Consider the following 15,627-nt stretch of genomic DNA (forward strand, 5'->3'; position numbering starts at 1 on the left):
ATTAGGTCGATTAGCACAGAGTAATTTCTTAACATCCATGAAAATTTAACACAGCCACTCCCATATCAGGTAAGCAAGGTTTTACCAATCACTTACTGCAGCATGTCAATCTCAAAAGGTTCATTTAACGTTAACTCCTTAACGGTATTGGTTTGACGAACAATTGACATCACTGTTCTCTTTTTCTTTTACTAATAACTTCTGTTTTCCGCCTCAGAATTGTCAATGTGATAGCCCATTTTGTTTCAAATATACACACACAGCTTTTAAACGAAGCAATTACACATACCTTAATAGCGGTCAATTTTTTTCCAGCTTGCTAAGCTTTTGCCCAACGAATTACTAAGCAAGATAATCCATTTGAACTAAGCAACAAGGGAAAATAACAGCAAAGGATTGAGTACATGCAGTAACTTCAAACGCAGCGTGAAAGTGTTTTGCTATATTAAGCAGGTATTGGAAATTAGAAAATTTGTTGGCTTCCGTTGCGTCCTCACAGCAAGTCTTTTCCTGATAACTAAGGGGCTTAACACTCTGAACAAGTTACTTTAAGTTCATTAATTAGCGATAAATTGATTAAACAGCAGGAGACGTGCTTTGATGGAAACTTGCTTACGTCGAACAACACCCTCAAACTGAGTATTATGGCTCCTAGGTAGGAGTGCTCAGTGGAGCACATATTCAAAGTAGCCGTTCCCTGAGGCATCCTGCACACAGTAATTTTCAAGGAGTTATAATAACTCCTCTAGTGGGGCTAATTAACTCCTTACAGTGGAGTTAGTTTTTGAGGAGTTATTTTAACTCCAAAAAGGAGTTTTAAAAAACTCTTTTTCAGGAGTAAAAGTGACCCCAGATATTGAGGAGTTAATAACTCAAAAAAATGAGTTATCCTGTACCTAAATGTTTTACTCCACTTTCAGAGCTGAATTAAATCCAAAAAGAGTAAAAACAACCCATGTAAGGAGTAAAAGTAACCCCATTTCGGAGTTATTTTGATTCCAGACTGGGATTAAAAGAACTCTTTTTCAGGAGTAAAAATGACCCCAAATTCGGAGTTAAATTAGGAGTTAAATAACCCCCCAAAAGGGGTTATCCTGTGCCTATAATTTTTACTCCATTTTTGGAGTTATAGTAACTCCCTAAAAATTACGGTGTGGTGCTGGCTGGGAATTGTGGCATCTTAGCTACAAATTGGCTGGGAAATAGTCCTACCGAAACTATTTTTGGCTGGGAGATAATACGCCACACCCGCTTCCTGGCTCACAGAGCTGGACTCTGAAACGCTTTGCAGGGAAAAACTTTTTAAAATTGTGTTTTTATTCAGCGCCTTGCAGTTAACACCCGGTAAAACGTGGATCATTTGACGTGCGGATGACATGTGTAACTGTTAAAACTCTTCAACGCCTTTCTATTCAATATCTGACAACTCACACGGATCAATCAGTGTGAAAACAACTGTTTCATTTACTTTGCATAGACCGGTACAAGCAGAGCTAGAGAGCGACGGAAATTGAGCTAGCTGTTTCAAAAGTTGCACTCGGATGTTTAAGACGAGTTTTTTCTCTTCATTTGAAAATGGTTGCTTCTTTGGTTTTTCAAACGGTAGGTGCTTGCATATTTTGTGACCCGTCTAATGTGATATTCCGTCGTGCCCTCAATAACATTGGTTAACGCGACTGCCTCGGTAGGTAAAAGACTTCTTTTGTCAGTTGATTGCTATAACGTCAACGACATCAATGACGATGACAATAACCATAACATTAAAAGTGAATAAGGTTTTAATTCAATCATCTAGAGCGGTTTTCATTTGAGTGTCGAAAAGTAATTGGTTTTGCACTTTCTACACGATGCGATTGGCTTAAAAGATTCGCGCCACCTTTTCATCCAATCAGAAGTAAAACCAAAGCCAATTGTGACGCGCTCGCATGCATTTTCCCGCGCTTTGCGTCAGCCACATGTAATTACTTCGAGTTTTGATTGGTTCAATGTATTGTCTGTGTCCTATGTGATTGGCCAGAGTAATTACTTTGGTTTTGGTTTTACGACACTCAAACGAAAACCACTCTAATTGTAAAGTGCAAGACTGCACATGCATTGTATGACAGTACCTCTTTTAAATTGTACTTCGAACATGCAATAATGTCGAATGAAATCGCGCGGGTATAACACACCCAATTCACAAAACAGAAATCCCTTTAATTAACAATTGAGGTAAATGGCATTTACAATGGCATAATTTTATTTTATTGCATTATATGTTTTTTCTTTCCTCTAATTTTAACTTGTTTTTTCTATGTGGACTAAATTAATTTTGTCAATTTCTTCTGATCAGAATCTTATGTTGGAGCCTTTCATGTGCCTTTGCCTCTTAGACTTAGCTCTGAACTCTACAGGATTGAGTTTTGAAAACTCTCAATACTGTTAACACTTCAAATTTGCTTTAATTTTATTGTTGCTTTATATATCAGACCTTCGGTATCAACATTCAACTTTAAAATGAACTGGAACTTCGCCTCTACCATAAACTTGAAAACCAAAAGCTGAAAACAAAAGCATTGCTACCTCATATTATTCCCGGATATACATTGACTCTAAACAGAATCAGACATCAGACGTCTGGAGGAAAATAACCGTAATTTCAAGATCAAAAAATATGAATAGAGCAGACTGAATATTAACAAAAAAACTTTTTATTCTATTTGACGCTGATGAAGCCTATGCCGAAGCCAATTATTCAGTAAGTGGTTTTTACTAATATTCGTTCTTGTACTGAAGCTTGGTGGCACGGTACGAAGCTATAGTAAATCAGCATTCGGTGGCGGTAAGTACAACTCTGTTTCCGTATGCATCACCGTACAAGTCTGCTGTTTCCGTATACATTACCGAATAGAATAAAAGGAAACTGTATCTATATATGAATATATTAGTATTTTAGAAGTCACTCGGTTTTATTCTTGAGGTCCCGGGCAGTATAAATCAAAGTAATTGTGCAAAATTTTGTGCCTTACAACTGTACAATAGTTTCTTAAAATCTAACTTATACTACACTAAAATTCTATGTTCAATTACCACACTAAATTATACTGTTTTAAAAGAGCTTTGGCACAGTTTTGCATTGAAATTGCTCTTCAGTTCATCTTTTAATTACAAGGTTAGAAATAATAACCTCGCCAGTAATAGATATTATACAAAGCAAAAGTCAAAGGAAACAGATATCTCGAGGCAGTGTCGATTATTTCCGCTTTCTTCATAATCTGTTTACTTCTGACGATGTTCTGATCATCTATTCCATCACCATCATCAACCACGAACTTGTTGGACCTTGTTGCCGTACAAGCCATTTCTATGTCATCCTCAGATACAATACCGCTCCGGTCGTTATTAGCATTTGAGGAGTCAGGGACCTGCCGGTGTGTCCTTTTACCAAATATGCAAGTTTTGACTGATGAAGAGATCTTTGTCCACAGAGAACTGCCATGCTTCTGACGAAATAAGATAAATATAAATATTTTTATCTGAGATCAGCTTGCTTAGCTTAATGCGTCTTCGAGTACCTCCAAGACTAGATAATGATAACGATAACTATAATGGTAGTGGGATTGGTAACGATTATGATAAAACTAACAACAAACAGGAAAACTGCAGAAATGATGTCAATGACTATGCTTACAATGGCGGGTGATAGGGAAGATAAGAATGATGATGATGATGATGATGATGATGATGACGATGATGATGATGATGAGGAGGAGGTTAAGGATGATTATGATAGTGGTGAGGATGTTGATTGTGATGTTCATGCTGGTAATTATAATGCCAAATCGAATAGACCTTTTTACCGATACGGCGGCCATATTGAATTAATTCGATTTAAGGAATATTATAGAATGCCTAGGGGGCACGAGCACATTTCGTTTGTATTTTCGAGCGCTTTTCGGGACATTTTTTCTTAAAGTTTTTCTTAGAATAAGATTGTAATGGGAAAAATATCTTTGTGTCGTGTTTGGATGTAATAATGATCGCCTTTTTCCCGAGAAATATACAATGGAAGACCATATTTCTAAAACTAAACTAGAAAAAGGCGATCATTATTACATCCAAACTCGGCTCAAGGATCTTTTTTCCCATTACAATCTTATTCTAAGAAAACTTTAAGAAAAAATGTCGTGAAAAGCGCCCGAAAATACAAACGAAATGTGCTCATGCCCCCCTGGGCATCCTATAATACTCATTAAATATGGCCGCCGTATCGGTAAAAAGGTCTATTATGCGGGGTAAGACGTAGTGGAATCCAAGCTTAAATAAATTACCACAGATAAATGGTCAACTCTCTATCTCAGACACTGACAACATCCTAATACGGACTAATCACTCATTTGCTTCCATAAATGAGGCGTCTATTTTATTCTTATTAGCCTGTTTTTTTTCTATTACCTCGAACTTAATGGCCTTTTCTCTGTAGCTTTTAGCCCTTTGGCATATGATAAACACGATAATCGCTTCAATCAGTGACAAGAACACGAAGATAAACGAGACCAAGAGATACCAATCCAAAGCTTTTGGGTAGCTGACTTTGGGCAAATTTCCGTTCAGAGATCCAAGAAGGAACATGATCGTTAGAATTGTGGTGATTCCTAAGGCCATTCTATTTCCAATGTCATCGATTTCCATCCAAAATACAATCCAGCTGAGTATAACAACAAAAATGTCCGGAAAATACACTTGGATAAGAAAATAACCGATGCGTCGGTCAAAGTAGAAACTTGCTGTTACAGTGGAGAATGTTTCTGCTGAGACATGATATAACAAACACGTTAGCAATCAAAAAAAGCCTCAATTAAAAAATAGGAAAATAAATAATAATAATAATAATAATAATAATAAGATGAAACATATGACCAATTTACATTCCACTAACATAGAGTAAACTTTTGATGAAATAAAAAATATTAAAATATCCTATAATACTAATTCACAAGCTAACTACGTTATCGACTTTCTAAAATTAGCGGACACACGCTTGGCTAACGTTTAAGCGGCAGTCATCAATGAAATCCCCTTGTAGAATTTTATGGAAAGGTGACCTGGAACCTCTTACGCATGTGTATAATTAATAATAATAATAATAATAGTTAAACATTCTTTTATTAACGGTTCTTTCATGCACCATATTTAGATTTTAACTGAGGACTTTCCAGATTGTAGATATAACCCAAGGGCTTTGCTATAAAACTAAAGATGATAATAATAATCATCATCATCATAATAATAATAATTTAAATAGTAATAATGATGATAATAATAATAATACTTATAATGATAGTGATAATGGTAATATAAGTCAACGATATCAAAGAAACTTGACGTTTCGGAAGCTTTATGTCATCACTATCAAAAGAAAAGGAAATTTAACACGATTAGTGGAAATATAAAAAGAAAGTGTGAAAAAAGCATGTAAAATTTAAGCGTGAAAATGGACAAATAACAGTAAAATAAAGAGTTTCGCACAAATGGAGTCGGCTTGAGTGTTCAGCTTAGGTCTTTTATCAAGGATAATTAACACCTCGAGTATCAGACACTTAAGTTTCCCAAGGAATTTTAAAGTTTTAAGCGGATTTTGAAGTTTTCACCAAGGTTTACCCAATTCACACCGTGTGATTTTGTTGTAAAATGTATCTCTAAATCGACTCTTGTGAGACAGTTATAATGATATTAATGGTGATGATGATGATGATGATAATGATGATGAAGAGTGCGATAATGCTAATGATAATGATATTACAGGTATTTTATTAAATTTAACTGAAACCGAATTGAACCTGTTGAGAAGGGTTCTAGTGCTTCAGTTAGCTTGGAGCCTTTGTAACCAAACTGAGCCAGCTTAACGTGTTGAACAGTGACTTCAGTTACACCTGACTGCCAGTGGTAGATTATGTCCGTTGAGTTATACCCATCTGAAAATCGAAATAGACAAATACTGTCCACTTTCTTTATCGATATTATCTCTTATTATTAATTTTTGTCGTTTTAAAGCTTTCTCTTGTTTGTTCGTACTTTTTTTTGGCATCGTAACGCTTTGAAAACCTGCGGATAGATAATCGCCCTTGCACCATCGTGGCACGGGGGGCAAGACCCAACCCCCCCCCCCCCAGCCTTCCCCTAGTTGTTTCTCAAGTTAAGATGTCTTGAAAGGATGACGTTGATATCATGAGATACACATGCAAATGAAGCTGATGGGAACAGTCACGTCATCCAACGTGGCGGATTTTTTCAGATATAGAAAACAGACACATAAAATAAATAATATGTATACTGTACTTCCCTTTCACCTAAAAGCTCTAATTCCTTAATAGCGCATATCAACCCATAAAGTTATTAACCCTTGCAATAAAAAAGGCGGTTGAGAATCCGTTAGATTACTTACAGCTTCCAAACTTGAGCTGACATTCTTGCTTGTCGAGTGGAAAGTCTTTCAGATTCATTACACAAGAAGCGAGAACAGTTATGCTGCAACCGAAAGTATATGGCTATGGAGTGTTACAAAAATTAAAAAGGAAAATCCTGCTCAGGTAGATAGGACAACTAATGTATAGACTTTTCCCTATTTCCGCTCTGATTTGGTATTTGTTTACTCCATCGATATACCATCGATCATGCTCTTTTCTAAATATACCATCGAATCTATGGTATATTGCTCGCATGTTTCATATTTGGTCAACGTCGGGTAGTAATGAAGAATAACCCAGGGCATTTGCGCGAGATATTTCTTGAATGAACAATTAATATGTCGTAGCTGTTCAGGATTCAAAATCTGTGCCCAAGTTCTGTGGTACTCTTCGTTTAATATGTGAATACACTCACCCCTTGCTCATTTTAATGTCGCCATTGGTACTGATATGTAACTTGCTATGCACCTCCTCATTGGGTATCATCAAGTTTGATTCCCGTGCGTTGTAGCAAAAAGGATCTGGAACCCATAAGTTGTCGATGTCACTTCCTGTTAATGTTATGGTGCGGTTAAATTTTCCCGCAAGGCGGGGATCGTTCCAATTCTGATGAAAATAACCATAAACCTTATATTCCTGAAAATGGACAAAAATAGAAAGAAAAATCAACAAAACTGAGACGAAAAGTTTTTTTAAAGTACATTCCAAGTACAGAAGCAAAATGATCGATTGCTTTAAAATCTGCCTTAGATTCACAGTTCCGAATCTAACTAAAGTATATCCGTTCCGCGTAATATTTTACTTGATTCTAACTTATTACTATGGAGCTAAAATGTAGAAAAGGAATATTCTTCGCCTAAATATGTGTTCGCATTTTTTAAAGTGGTTTGTCATTTATTTGTTGTCTAATTATTAAGTTTCTACACTGAAAATTAAAAAGACCTGTTTTAGCCCCGAAGTCTGATTTCAGGTCAAAGTCTGATTCAGCCCCTTCTGGAACTATTTGAGCACAATTTAGGCCAAAACAACCCAATCAAAATGCTATTTTAGCCCACGCTGAGGCCCATTTCAGCCCTTGGGTCCAAATCATCAGCCGGAAATAATTAGACTGTATTGTAACTGATTTAAGGGAGCCAAATTAGACTCAAAAATAGGGCTGTATTTTACTCACCGAAACGGCCCCAGTTTTAGGGCTAAACGGTCGGGGTCTTTCTGATTTACCGTGTAAATTCGGTTTAAAAGTTGATACTAGCTGTAGTTTTGTACGGTGAAACCTTTCCGCTATTTTTATTTCGCTAATAATAATAATAATAATAATAATAATAATACTAAGAAGAAGAAGAAGAAGAAGAAGAAGAAGAATGATAAAAAGATACAGAGTATTTTGATTTGCAGAAAATATTAAGAGCGCTTAGGACTCAATGACGTTTGTGCTCATTTATCATGAGGCCCGTATAAAATTCTTACCATATCAGCTTCTTCGATATTTCCAAAGGATTCAACATGCAATGAACACTCGATAATAACAGGTTCGTCTCTTTCTTCATTACAAAAAGAAAATGAAAACAAAACAAAACAAAAAAGTTAATAAAACAGCTTCATTTTTGGCAATTCTTGGCCATGATCCTGTATTCACGTCTACCAAGAAATACCTTTCGTTAAAATAAAAAAGGAAATTTTATAACATGTGACTTATATGAGTGAATATATAGGGAATAAAATTATTACCATAATTTGGCCTTATAATTCTATCGTAGTCAGCAAGAGCCGTTGAAAGGATGCTACAGCTGATTCTGCGAGAAAATTACACACAAAAAAGACCAAAAAAACGGATTACCTTAAAATGATTAAATAAAGTTGTCCTTAAAAAATGAAAATAGTTAGAAATAAGCGGGTGACCTCGAGATCCCCCAACCCCCCTTCCCCCCCCCCCCCCCAATTGCTCTCTTGCAAGACAAATACATTCTGTCCTCGCCAAAAAGATGCGAGAATAGAGTGTTTTCACTCACGTGGCCAGCATCTATATATGCAAACGTTTTGGAGCAAAAGAAAGCATTTGCATAAGAAAGGAGTTCAACTCCCACAGGACTGGTTTGGGACACCAACATGGCCGCCGTTTCATTGTTTTGGGACACCAATATGGCCGCCGTGACGTCATGTGAAAACACTCTATTGGACCATACATTTACGTAATTATTTCACCCATTGCGCGAGAAGAGATAGGGCGGGGCTTGGTACTAAAGATGTTTTGAATTTTGAATCAGCCATGATTTACACAAAATGTCGTAGTCATGAATCTTGTGATCTCGTTGACGCAAAACCTTTTCCTCGACTCGCCTCTACCCCAGGCCAACTCCTGCCTCTTTCTTGTGCGGTGGTGATATTACTGTTAGTTGCAGTTTAATTTCATTGCCCTCAATTTAGCAGGCAATACATGCCTGATTATTTTAACAGTTTGTTGACCGGCCATGTGTTAAATGTTCACATACCCATTTTACTCCATCATGTATTTTGCATTGACTTTACGAACAGAGCTTAGCACATATTTCATTTCGGCTAATTTTGGTCTCTTGCTATTCTGCTGGGGAAATTAAAGCATAATAATACTTACTTGTCTGCAAAAATTAGGAGTGTTACAGTTAAAATGTAGGTGAGCGTAAAGGACTCCATATCCCTTCGCCTAAACAGAAAGGAAAGAATATGTCACACAGAAGCACGAAAATAGGCTTATAGTCGTTTGAAAAATCGTAATAAAAATTGTATAAGAGAAAACCATGGTAATGCTGCCTAAGGGTATTTGCATTACTAGAGAAGACGTCCGAATTCCTTTTTTTTTTTTGCCCTAAAACATAGAATCTGAAGAAAATTCACATGTTTGTCCAAAATAATGGTTTAACCTGTTTGGAAAAAATCGGATTTAAAATTAGTATTTTTATAGTCTAGATTTCGATAAAAAATTACTGTCAGAAAGAAAAGTTGAAATAAATTTTAAACGAAGCAAAAACAATAATTATTATAATAAAATAAAAGTAAAAAGTTTATTTCATTGATTTTAATGCCTAAATCACTGGTAAATTCCGGTGAGAAGAAAATGTGATTGATTGGCAATACCTCTGGCTAGGAAACCTAGAATAGGCTAATTGTATATATATATATATATATATATAGCCCTGCTGGGCTCCTGGCATAGCATGATTTTTTGCCCTAAATGTAATTCGTCAGCTGTTCTTTGTTTTTAGACTCGTTTTTATGTTATAAGGGAATTTGCTAAAAAAATGGGTATAAGTATGGGTAATAGCATGATTTGTAGCGATATTTGGCATAAATACCACGAGTGATATTTCAAAATTGTTATACATAATTTCACGAGCCGCTAGGCGAGTGAAATGTGAGACAATTTTGAAATATCACTCGTGGTATTTATGCCAAATATCACGTACAAATCATGCTATTATTTGTTTATACTACTACCCGCAAAAGGTTTGTAATTTTCACATGTAGGTATTTCAAATTAAGGTGAACTTACCACTAGCTGCTCTAAGCCAATCAAATTGCAGAAATTTCTCATCTAGTAGTATAAATGTAAGAATATAGAAGTGTGGTACCGAAAACATCGAAGATAGTGATTTATCCCTAGAAGGAGGGGGATATTTGCACTCTTACAAATAAATGGTTTTATGCTTAATGTGACTGATTAACGTCTCAATTCACCAGCTGCAAGTGAGGGGGCGTTCCTGCCATCCGGGATATTATATGTGTGTATTAAATTAAGACATGAAATTGAGGCACAAAGCCTCTCTGCTCACTGCAACAAGAAAGTTAGAAAACATATACCGTAAAATTCCGAAAATAAGCCCCTCCAAATATAATCCTCCCAAACCAGTAACGCAAAAAACCCTCTGTTAAATCGCCCCTCCAAATATAAGCCCCCTGGGGGCTTGTATTTGGAAAATTGCCCTCAAATACAAAGTAAAACAAAGCAAAAACGGCAAAGTTACTTCCAACTATAAGGCTAGCCTAATCGATTTTGAGACGCAAATTTCCCTCCGTAGAAAAGCCCCTCCGAATATAAGCCCCTCAAAAAGGGCCTTTGAAAAATATAAGCCCCAGGGCTTATTTTGGGAATTTTACGGTATATAAAAAGTCTAAAATGAGCAAAAAAAGCTACGTATATATATATTCACTTATCCTAGAAGTGCTCAATGCATAAAAATATGCATAGCGACTGATACAAATAAAAAGGAAAAGGATAGGAGTTAATGGAGTTATAAGTTCCATCCTTTTCATTTGTATAAAAAGTCTGAGAATTCACAATTTATAGACATTTCACTATCTCTGCAAAAGATCCAGTTTATCCATGCAGTGCCGACAAGTTCCGAGCTGTCCCTGCTATCCTTGTAGTCTGAACGGTTAACAACAGTTAAACCTTGTCACATTCCATAGACACTTTTGTACAACTGATAACGCGCGTGTGATAATTACTTATTGATAAACAAAGCCATTGTTATCGCTGCCTCTAGGCCAAAATAAAACAAGTATCAAATAATGACAATAAGTGTTCCTTCCTTCGAAGCAATATTATCTTTTAGATCTTTAACATCAACGAAAAGGTATTCAAAGTATTTATACTTATTACAAGCCACAAGTGAAGTCAGACAGTAAGCGTGACTACTTGACAGGCGTATTATAGAGTAGTAGATACAAACGCGCGTTAATAGAGTGAATTCATTTCGAACGATTGCTGCGTTATTGTCCGTTTCTTGCCTCAAAGTCTAGCTTGAGACAAAAAACGTCATTGAAATATAGTGAATTATGTCTTGACTTAATCACCGCTAACTGTACTCAAGAATGCATACAAAGTTCGACAAACAAAGACTCGGTTTTGGTCGCTAAAAGATAAAAGTCGAGAGAGAAGCTCCAATTTATTGTTTTCTATCATGTTCTATGCTAACAACTAACCCAATCCTTTTTTTATGAGGAAATTTTCACACCTTTTTTATTCAATTGATTCGTATATATAGCTACGGACGTTCTTTTATTGTACTTTTTTAACTATCATATTATTTCAAGCCAGAACCATTAAACGTGACAACCAAGCTGTTTGTTAACATTGAGATGCAGAATTGAAGATAGGTAGGAGATACTTTAATTATAAATGTACAACGATTAAACTGAATAATTCGATTTCGAAGGTTGACAAGTTATCGAAGAGACAATAAGCTAGCCGTCGTTCACCTGTCGTACGTGAGTTCGTGAGTATTAGTCTTTAAGTAATATTACACACTCACATAATAGCCAGTTGAGCTATTTAACAATTCAATCCGACGAAAAATCAATCTTCTCAATATCATCTAAATCTAAACATCAATTTTCTGGTTGTTATCTTAAAACTAAAGCCATGGCGGGAAGATGATCTTCACTTTATAAGTGACGATGAGGGAAACTAATACGTATTTAATACTGTTGTGATGAAATACCTAGGTTGTCAAATAATCTTTAGTTAAAGGAAGGAAACTTGAAGATGAAGAATATCTTAAGTTTCAGTCGTTTTTTAAGGAAAAAAGTTTGACTTACCCACCAGAACGCGCAGCCCCAAGGGAAAAAAAAAGCAGTGAAGACTTGGCGCGTACGAAGGTAAATTAAAAAGGTGCTTTCAATTTTTAAACCGCATGTTTCTAATGAATTTGCATGTAAATACGCGACTAAAATTCTAATTGCCTTTTTAGTGATTAAAAGCTTTTGTTTGTACTGTCGGCCTTCGCTTTAGGTAGTCGATCTTCTCCGCATCGTTAACCTTTTCATTCAGCAGTGAAACTATTTTAAAATCCGGTTTCATTTGTATCAAAAGTCATGCATTTGTGGAAAAATTCTTCTACATGAGGCTCGTTCTTAAAAACAAAGGCGAAAAATATTAATAGATAAATATAAATAATAGATTAAAAAAGAAAAAAAAGTGGAAAACAGGAACCTTGCGCAACAATCAACAATCTTGCGCAACATCACTTAATAAGGAATCGTGAGAAGATATTGAAGCTGTCTTCCGCCCTTCCTTAATTATGATGGGTATCATTTATACACGGTTGTTTTATACTTAGTGCTTTCCCTTCATGGCCTTTTTTAAAGGATAGCCAATGTGAAAATACAAATTCCATTGTTCTATCAAAAAATACTATTCCCCTAAAACTGGCTCTGATCGTTATTCTTCACCAATCCATAACATTTAATTCCCAAATAATACAATATCTATCATCTTAGAGTACGTATAGTGTAATACTGAGATTCATGAAACCGTGGACAAAATAAAAGACTATTAACACTTTTTTTCGCAAGAAGGATGGGTAGGGCGCCAACTGATTGATCTCACGCGACTTTCTTTGTGTACAATGCCGGCCTTCGCTGTAGGACGGTCGACCTTGTTCGTGTCCGGGTAACATCTTGTTTAGTAAAACTATTTAAAAAGTTATTTTTATCAACAGCCACGCGTTTGTTAATTTTTTAGATGCAACTATTTCTTGAAAGCAAATTCAAAAATGCAAATTGATAAATAGATGAATAATTAAGTCGCTAAAAAAGAAAAAGAATAAGCTTCATATAATACTATGTATAATAAGACTGTTATGAGTTCAGTAGTATTTATATGAACGCCGCCCGCGCACCTTTGAGGTAGTTGAACGGGGTCTGCTCATATTATGGTCAAACACCAGCCTGTTGGAAATTGATCATAAATTATACTCAGACATATCGTATGGTATTTTCTGGAGTGGTCAAGTAGGCTTTGATAGATTGTGCTAGCAACATTTTTGGCATAGTTCATCGTTAAAAGCATAATATTCATCTATTTTCCTCACTGCTAGCATAAATTGCACTTTTGGATAGATTTGCAACCAATAAAACCAAGTTTATTTTTTGGCCTAAGAGTAGTGCTACAGCAAATTTAAGTAACAAAATCTATTTTTTGGTGTGCTTATTTTTATATTGATGGTTTTCACAGTGACGTTATCAGATTGCAAAGTCAAAAAAGTGAGGTTTTACGAATTCTTATTTACACTAGGTTGAAGATAAATAGAAAATAAATCTTTGTACATGTTTCCAGCCCCGAAGGATGATTCATTTCGAAAATACAGCAATTTGAACTTCCAAGTTTTCAAAGTTCGTGACAACAAAAAGGAACGCTGTCTCATTGAAAAACGTCTCTGCTCTTGAATTTCAGCAGTTTAACCATTTCAAGTATTAAAAGATGTGTTTATGCGCACGTATGCTAGCTTTCGAGTTAAAAGGAAAAGCTTTTATAGAAAAAATGAACTCCAGATATTTTTGTTGTAACCCCCTGTAACCCTTTGTAACCCCCTGTAAGGGACTGTGCAATAATTATCAGGGGGGGGGAGCTTACCTCATTGGCTCAAAATCTAAAATTTCTGAAGCCAGAAAGAGAAAGGAGCAGAGAAAAATATCAAAGAACAGGAGATTGAACGATTCAAACAGCACACGAAAAAGAGCTTGCATTTTATTTAGATCCTTGGTAGGAGAGGTTGTTGAACTTTGTTATGAGCCTCATATATATGGAATTCAGTAAATCGATTCAGTCGATGAAGAAACATTACTTTTATTCACATCAAAAACCGACAAAGCTTGTCTACGAGATATGTTTGATTCCCATTGTTTTATGGGGGAAGCTGAAAAACAAGTTCATGATTTTCGCTTTACATAGGATCAGCTCAATTATTTAGAAGAGGGGTTAAAATTGATCAGTTGTGAATTTACTTTTCATTTTGATGGAATTTTTCAATGATCGTTTAACAGCTGTTCGTGTTGATATTTTTTACAGTCTATCATGATGCCTGTATTGAGAATCTTTTTTTGCGTTTAATTTTATTTACATTTCGAATAAAACTTAAGGCCCCCCCCTCCGTCAAATGAGTGATTTTACTTTGAGCCCCCCCTATCTTGACAGCAATTTTATGTAATGCCCCCCCTCTAGTTTTTCAGCCCCCCCTCCTGATAATTATTGCACAGTCCCTAACCCCTTGTAACTTCCCCTGTCCCCTTGTAACCCCCTGTATTTTCATGTAATAGATCGTGAAAATAGATCGTGAAAAATAATTTTTTGACTTTTTATAGAGAAAACAAGCTTTTCAGGACTATGAAAACATCGGTATAAAAACCGCCGAATTTGCATTTTTCCAAAGGGGTTAGTCCATGATTTTGGTCAGAAAGTACGTTGAAGTTTTTTCATCTTTTGTGAGTTATCAAAAAGAGATCGAGAAAAAGTGTTTCCTGACGTTCTGGATAGAAAAGAAGCCTTTCAAGACCATTAGAACATCTGTATTGTCGCCTAGGACTGCCGCATTGCAAAAACCCTCCTGTCTTGACAATTTTTTGTGTAAATCTATCTTATTTTTTCGTTTTGGTTTATTTTTGCTTCCTTTTTGTTTTTAAAATATTACTAATATTTCCTAGAAATAACTTGAAATAAAAATTAAACTACTTTTAATTTTTAACAACTAAAATAATAATAATTTCAAAAAAGTAATCGATTTTTTAAACAAAAAATGAAAAAATGAAAAATTAAAGAATTGAAAATAATAAAAATAATAATAATTAAAAAAAACAAATAAGAAATTTATTCCTGCCCTATCGGATATTAAGCAGAGTGGCTCTGGGGACGAGAATGTGGTGTATGTTAAAAAAAAACAAACAAACAATCAACAAACAAACGGTCGCGGTCATGCCGCATCATTGCCATAACCCATAATGCCTTTGGGGTGTCCTATTCAAGGTGGCGACAACAATGAATGTTAAGAAGACGATCGAGGAGTTAAAAGAGGTCTTAAGTCGTTATGTGAAGCAAAACTTCGTTGAAATGGCCTTTTAGACTTTGTGTCAAGAGATTTTAGTGAATACGCGTGGAGTTTAAAGGCGCTAGACAGAAGACTAGAGTTCTTCGATGGCATCACGACATACACATGTACACCGGTCAATCAGGTCGAAGACGCGGTAAGAAGAGAATTGGAAGGGCCGGGAAAACTCCTTGGTTACCGGCGATCTTGTGTATGCAGTAATCAGTAATATACGATGTAGATCCAGATGCACTCGCTGAAAAAGGCTCCTTAATTCAAGAAGAAGAAAGGCCAGAGGCAACTTCACATCACGAGGCCCAAACTGGTTTCATGCTTTTGATGGC

The 15,627-nt window shown here is 35.7% G+C and overlaps 1 protein-coding gene across 1 annotated transcript; it reads right to left on the reverse strand.

Moving 5' to 3' along the window:
• Nucleotides 1–2,891: 2,891 nt before the first annotated feature.
• Nucleotides 2,892–12,131, reverse strand: LOC140922810 (glycine receptor subunit alphaZ1-like). The gene is made up of 9 exons (XM_073372835.1): nucleotides 12,021–12,131; nucleotides 9,058–9,126; nucleotides 8,175–8,239; nucleotides 7,914–7,987; nucleotides 6,862–7,082; nucleotides 6,425–6,507; nucleotides 5,820–5,954; nucleotides 4,435–4,787; nucleotides 2,892–3,482 (listed from the first exon to the last, which is right to left on the reverse strand). The coding sequence occupies exons 2-9, from the start codon at nucleotides 9,114–9,116 to the stop codon at nucleotides 3,153–3,155; spliced, it is 1,320 nt and encodes a 439-aa protein (XP_073228936.1). The 5' UTR covers nucleotides 9,117–9,126; nucleotides 12,021–12,131; the 3' UTR covers nucleotides 2,892–3,152.
• Between the last annotated feature and the right edge of the window lie 3,496 nt (nucleotides 12,132–15,627).

Source organism: Porites lutea, chromosome 13 (assembly GCF_958299795.1).
Source record: "Porites lutea chromosome 13, jaPorLute2.1, whole genome shotgun sequence".
In the NCBI taxonomy this organism is placed as follows: domain Eukaryota; kingdom Metazoa; phylum Cnidaria; class Anthozoa; order Scleractinia; family Poritidae; genus Porites; species Porites lutea.

Coding starts and splice junctions, on each gene's coding strand:
- LOC140922810 (XM_073372835.1), bottom strand. CDS start 9,116: ATGGAGTCCTTTACGCTCACCTACATTTTAACTGTAACACTCCTAATT. Junction 8,240..9,057: donor CTCCTAATTTTTGCAGACAA/GTAAGTATTATT, acceptor ATTTTCTCGCAG/AATCAGCTGTAGCATCCTTT. Junction 6,508..6,861: donor GACATTAAAATGAGCAAGGG/GTGAGTGTATTC, acceptor TTTCGGTTGCAG/CATAACTGTTCTCGCTTCTT.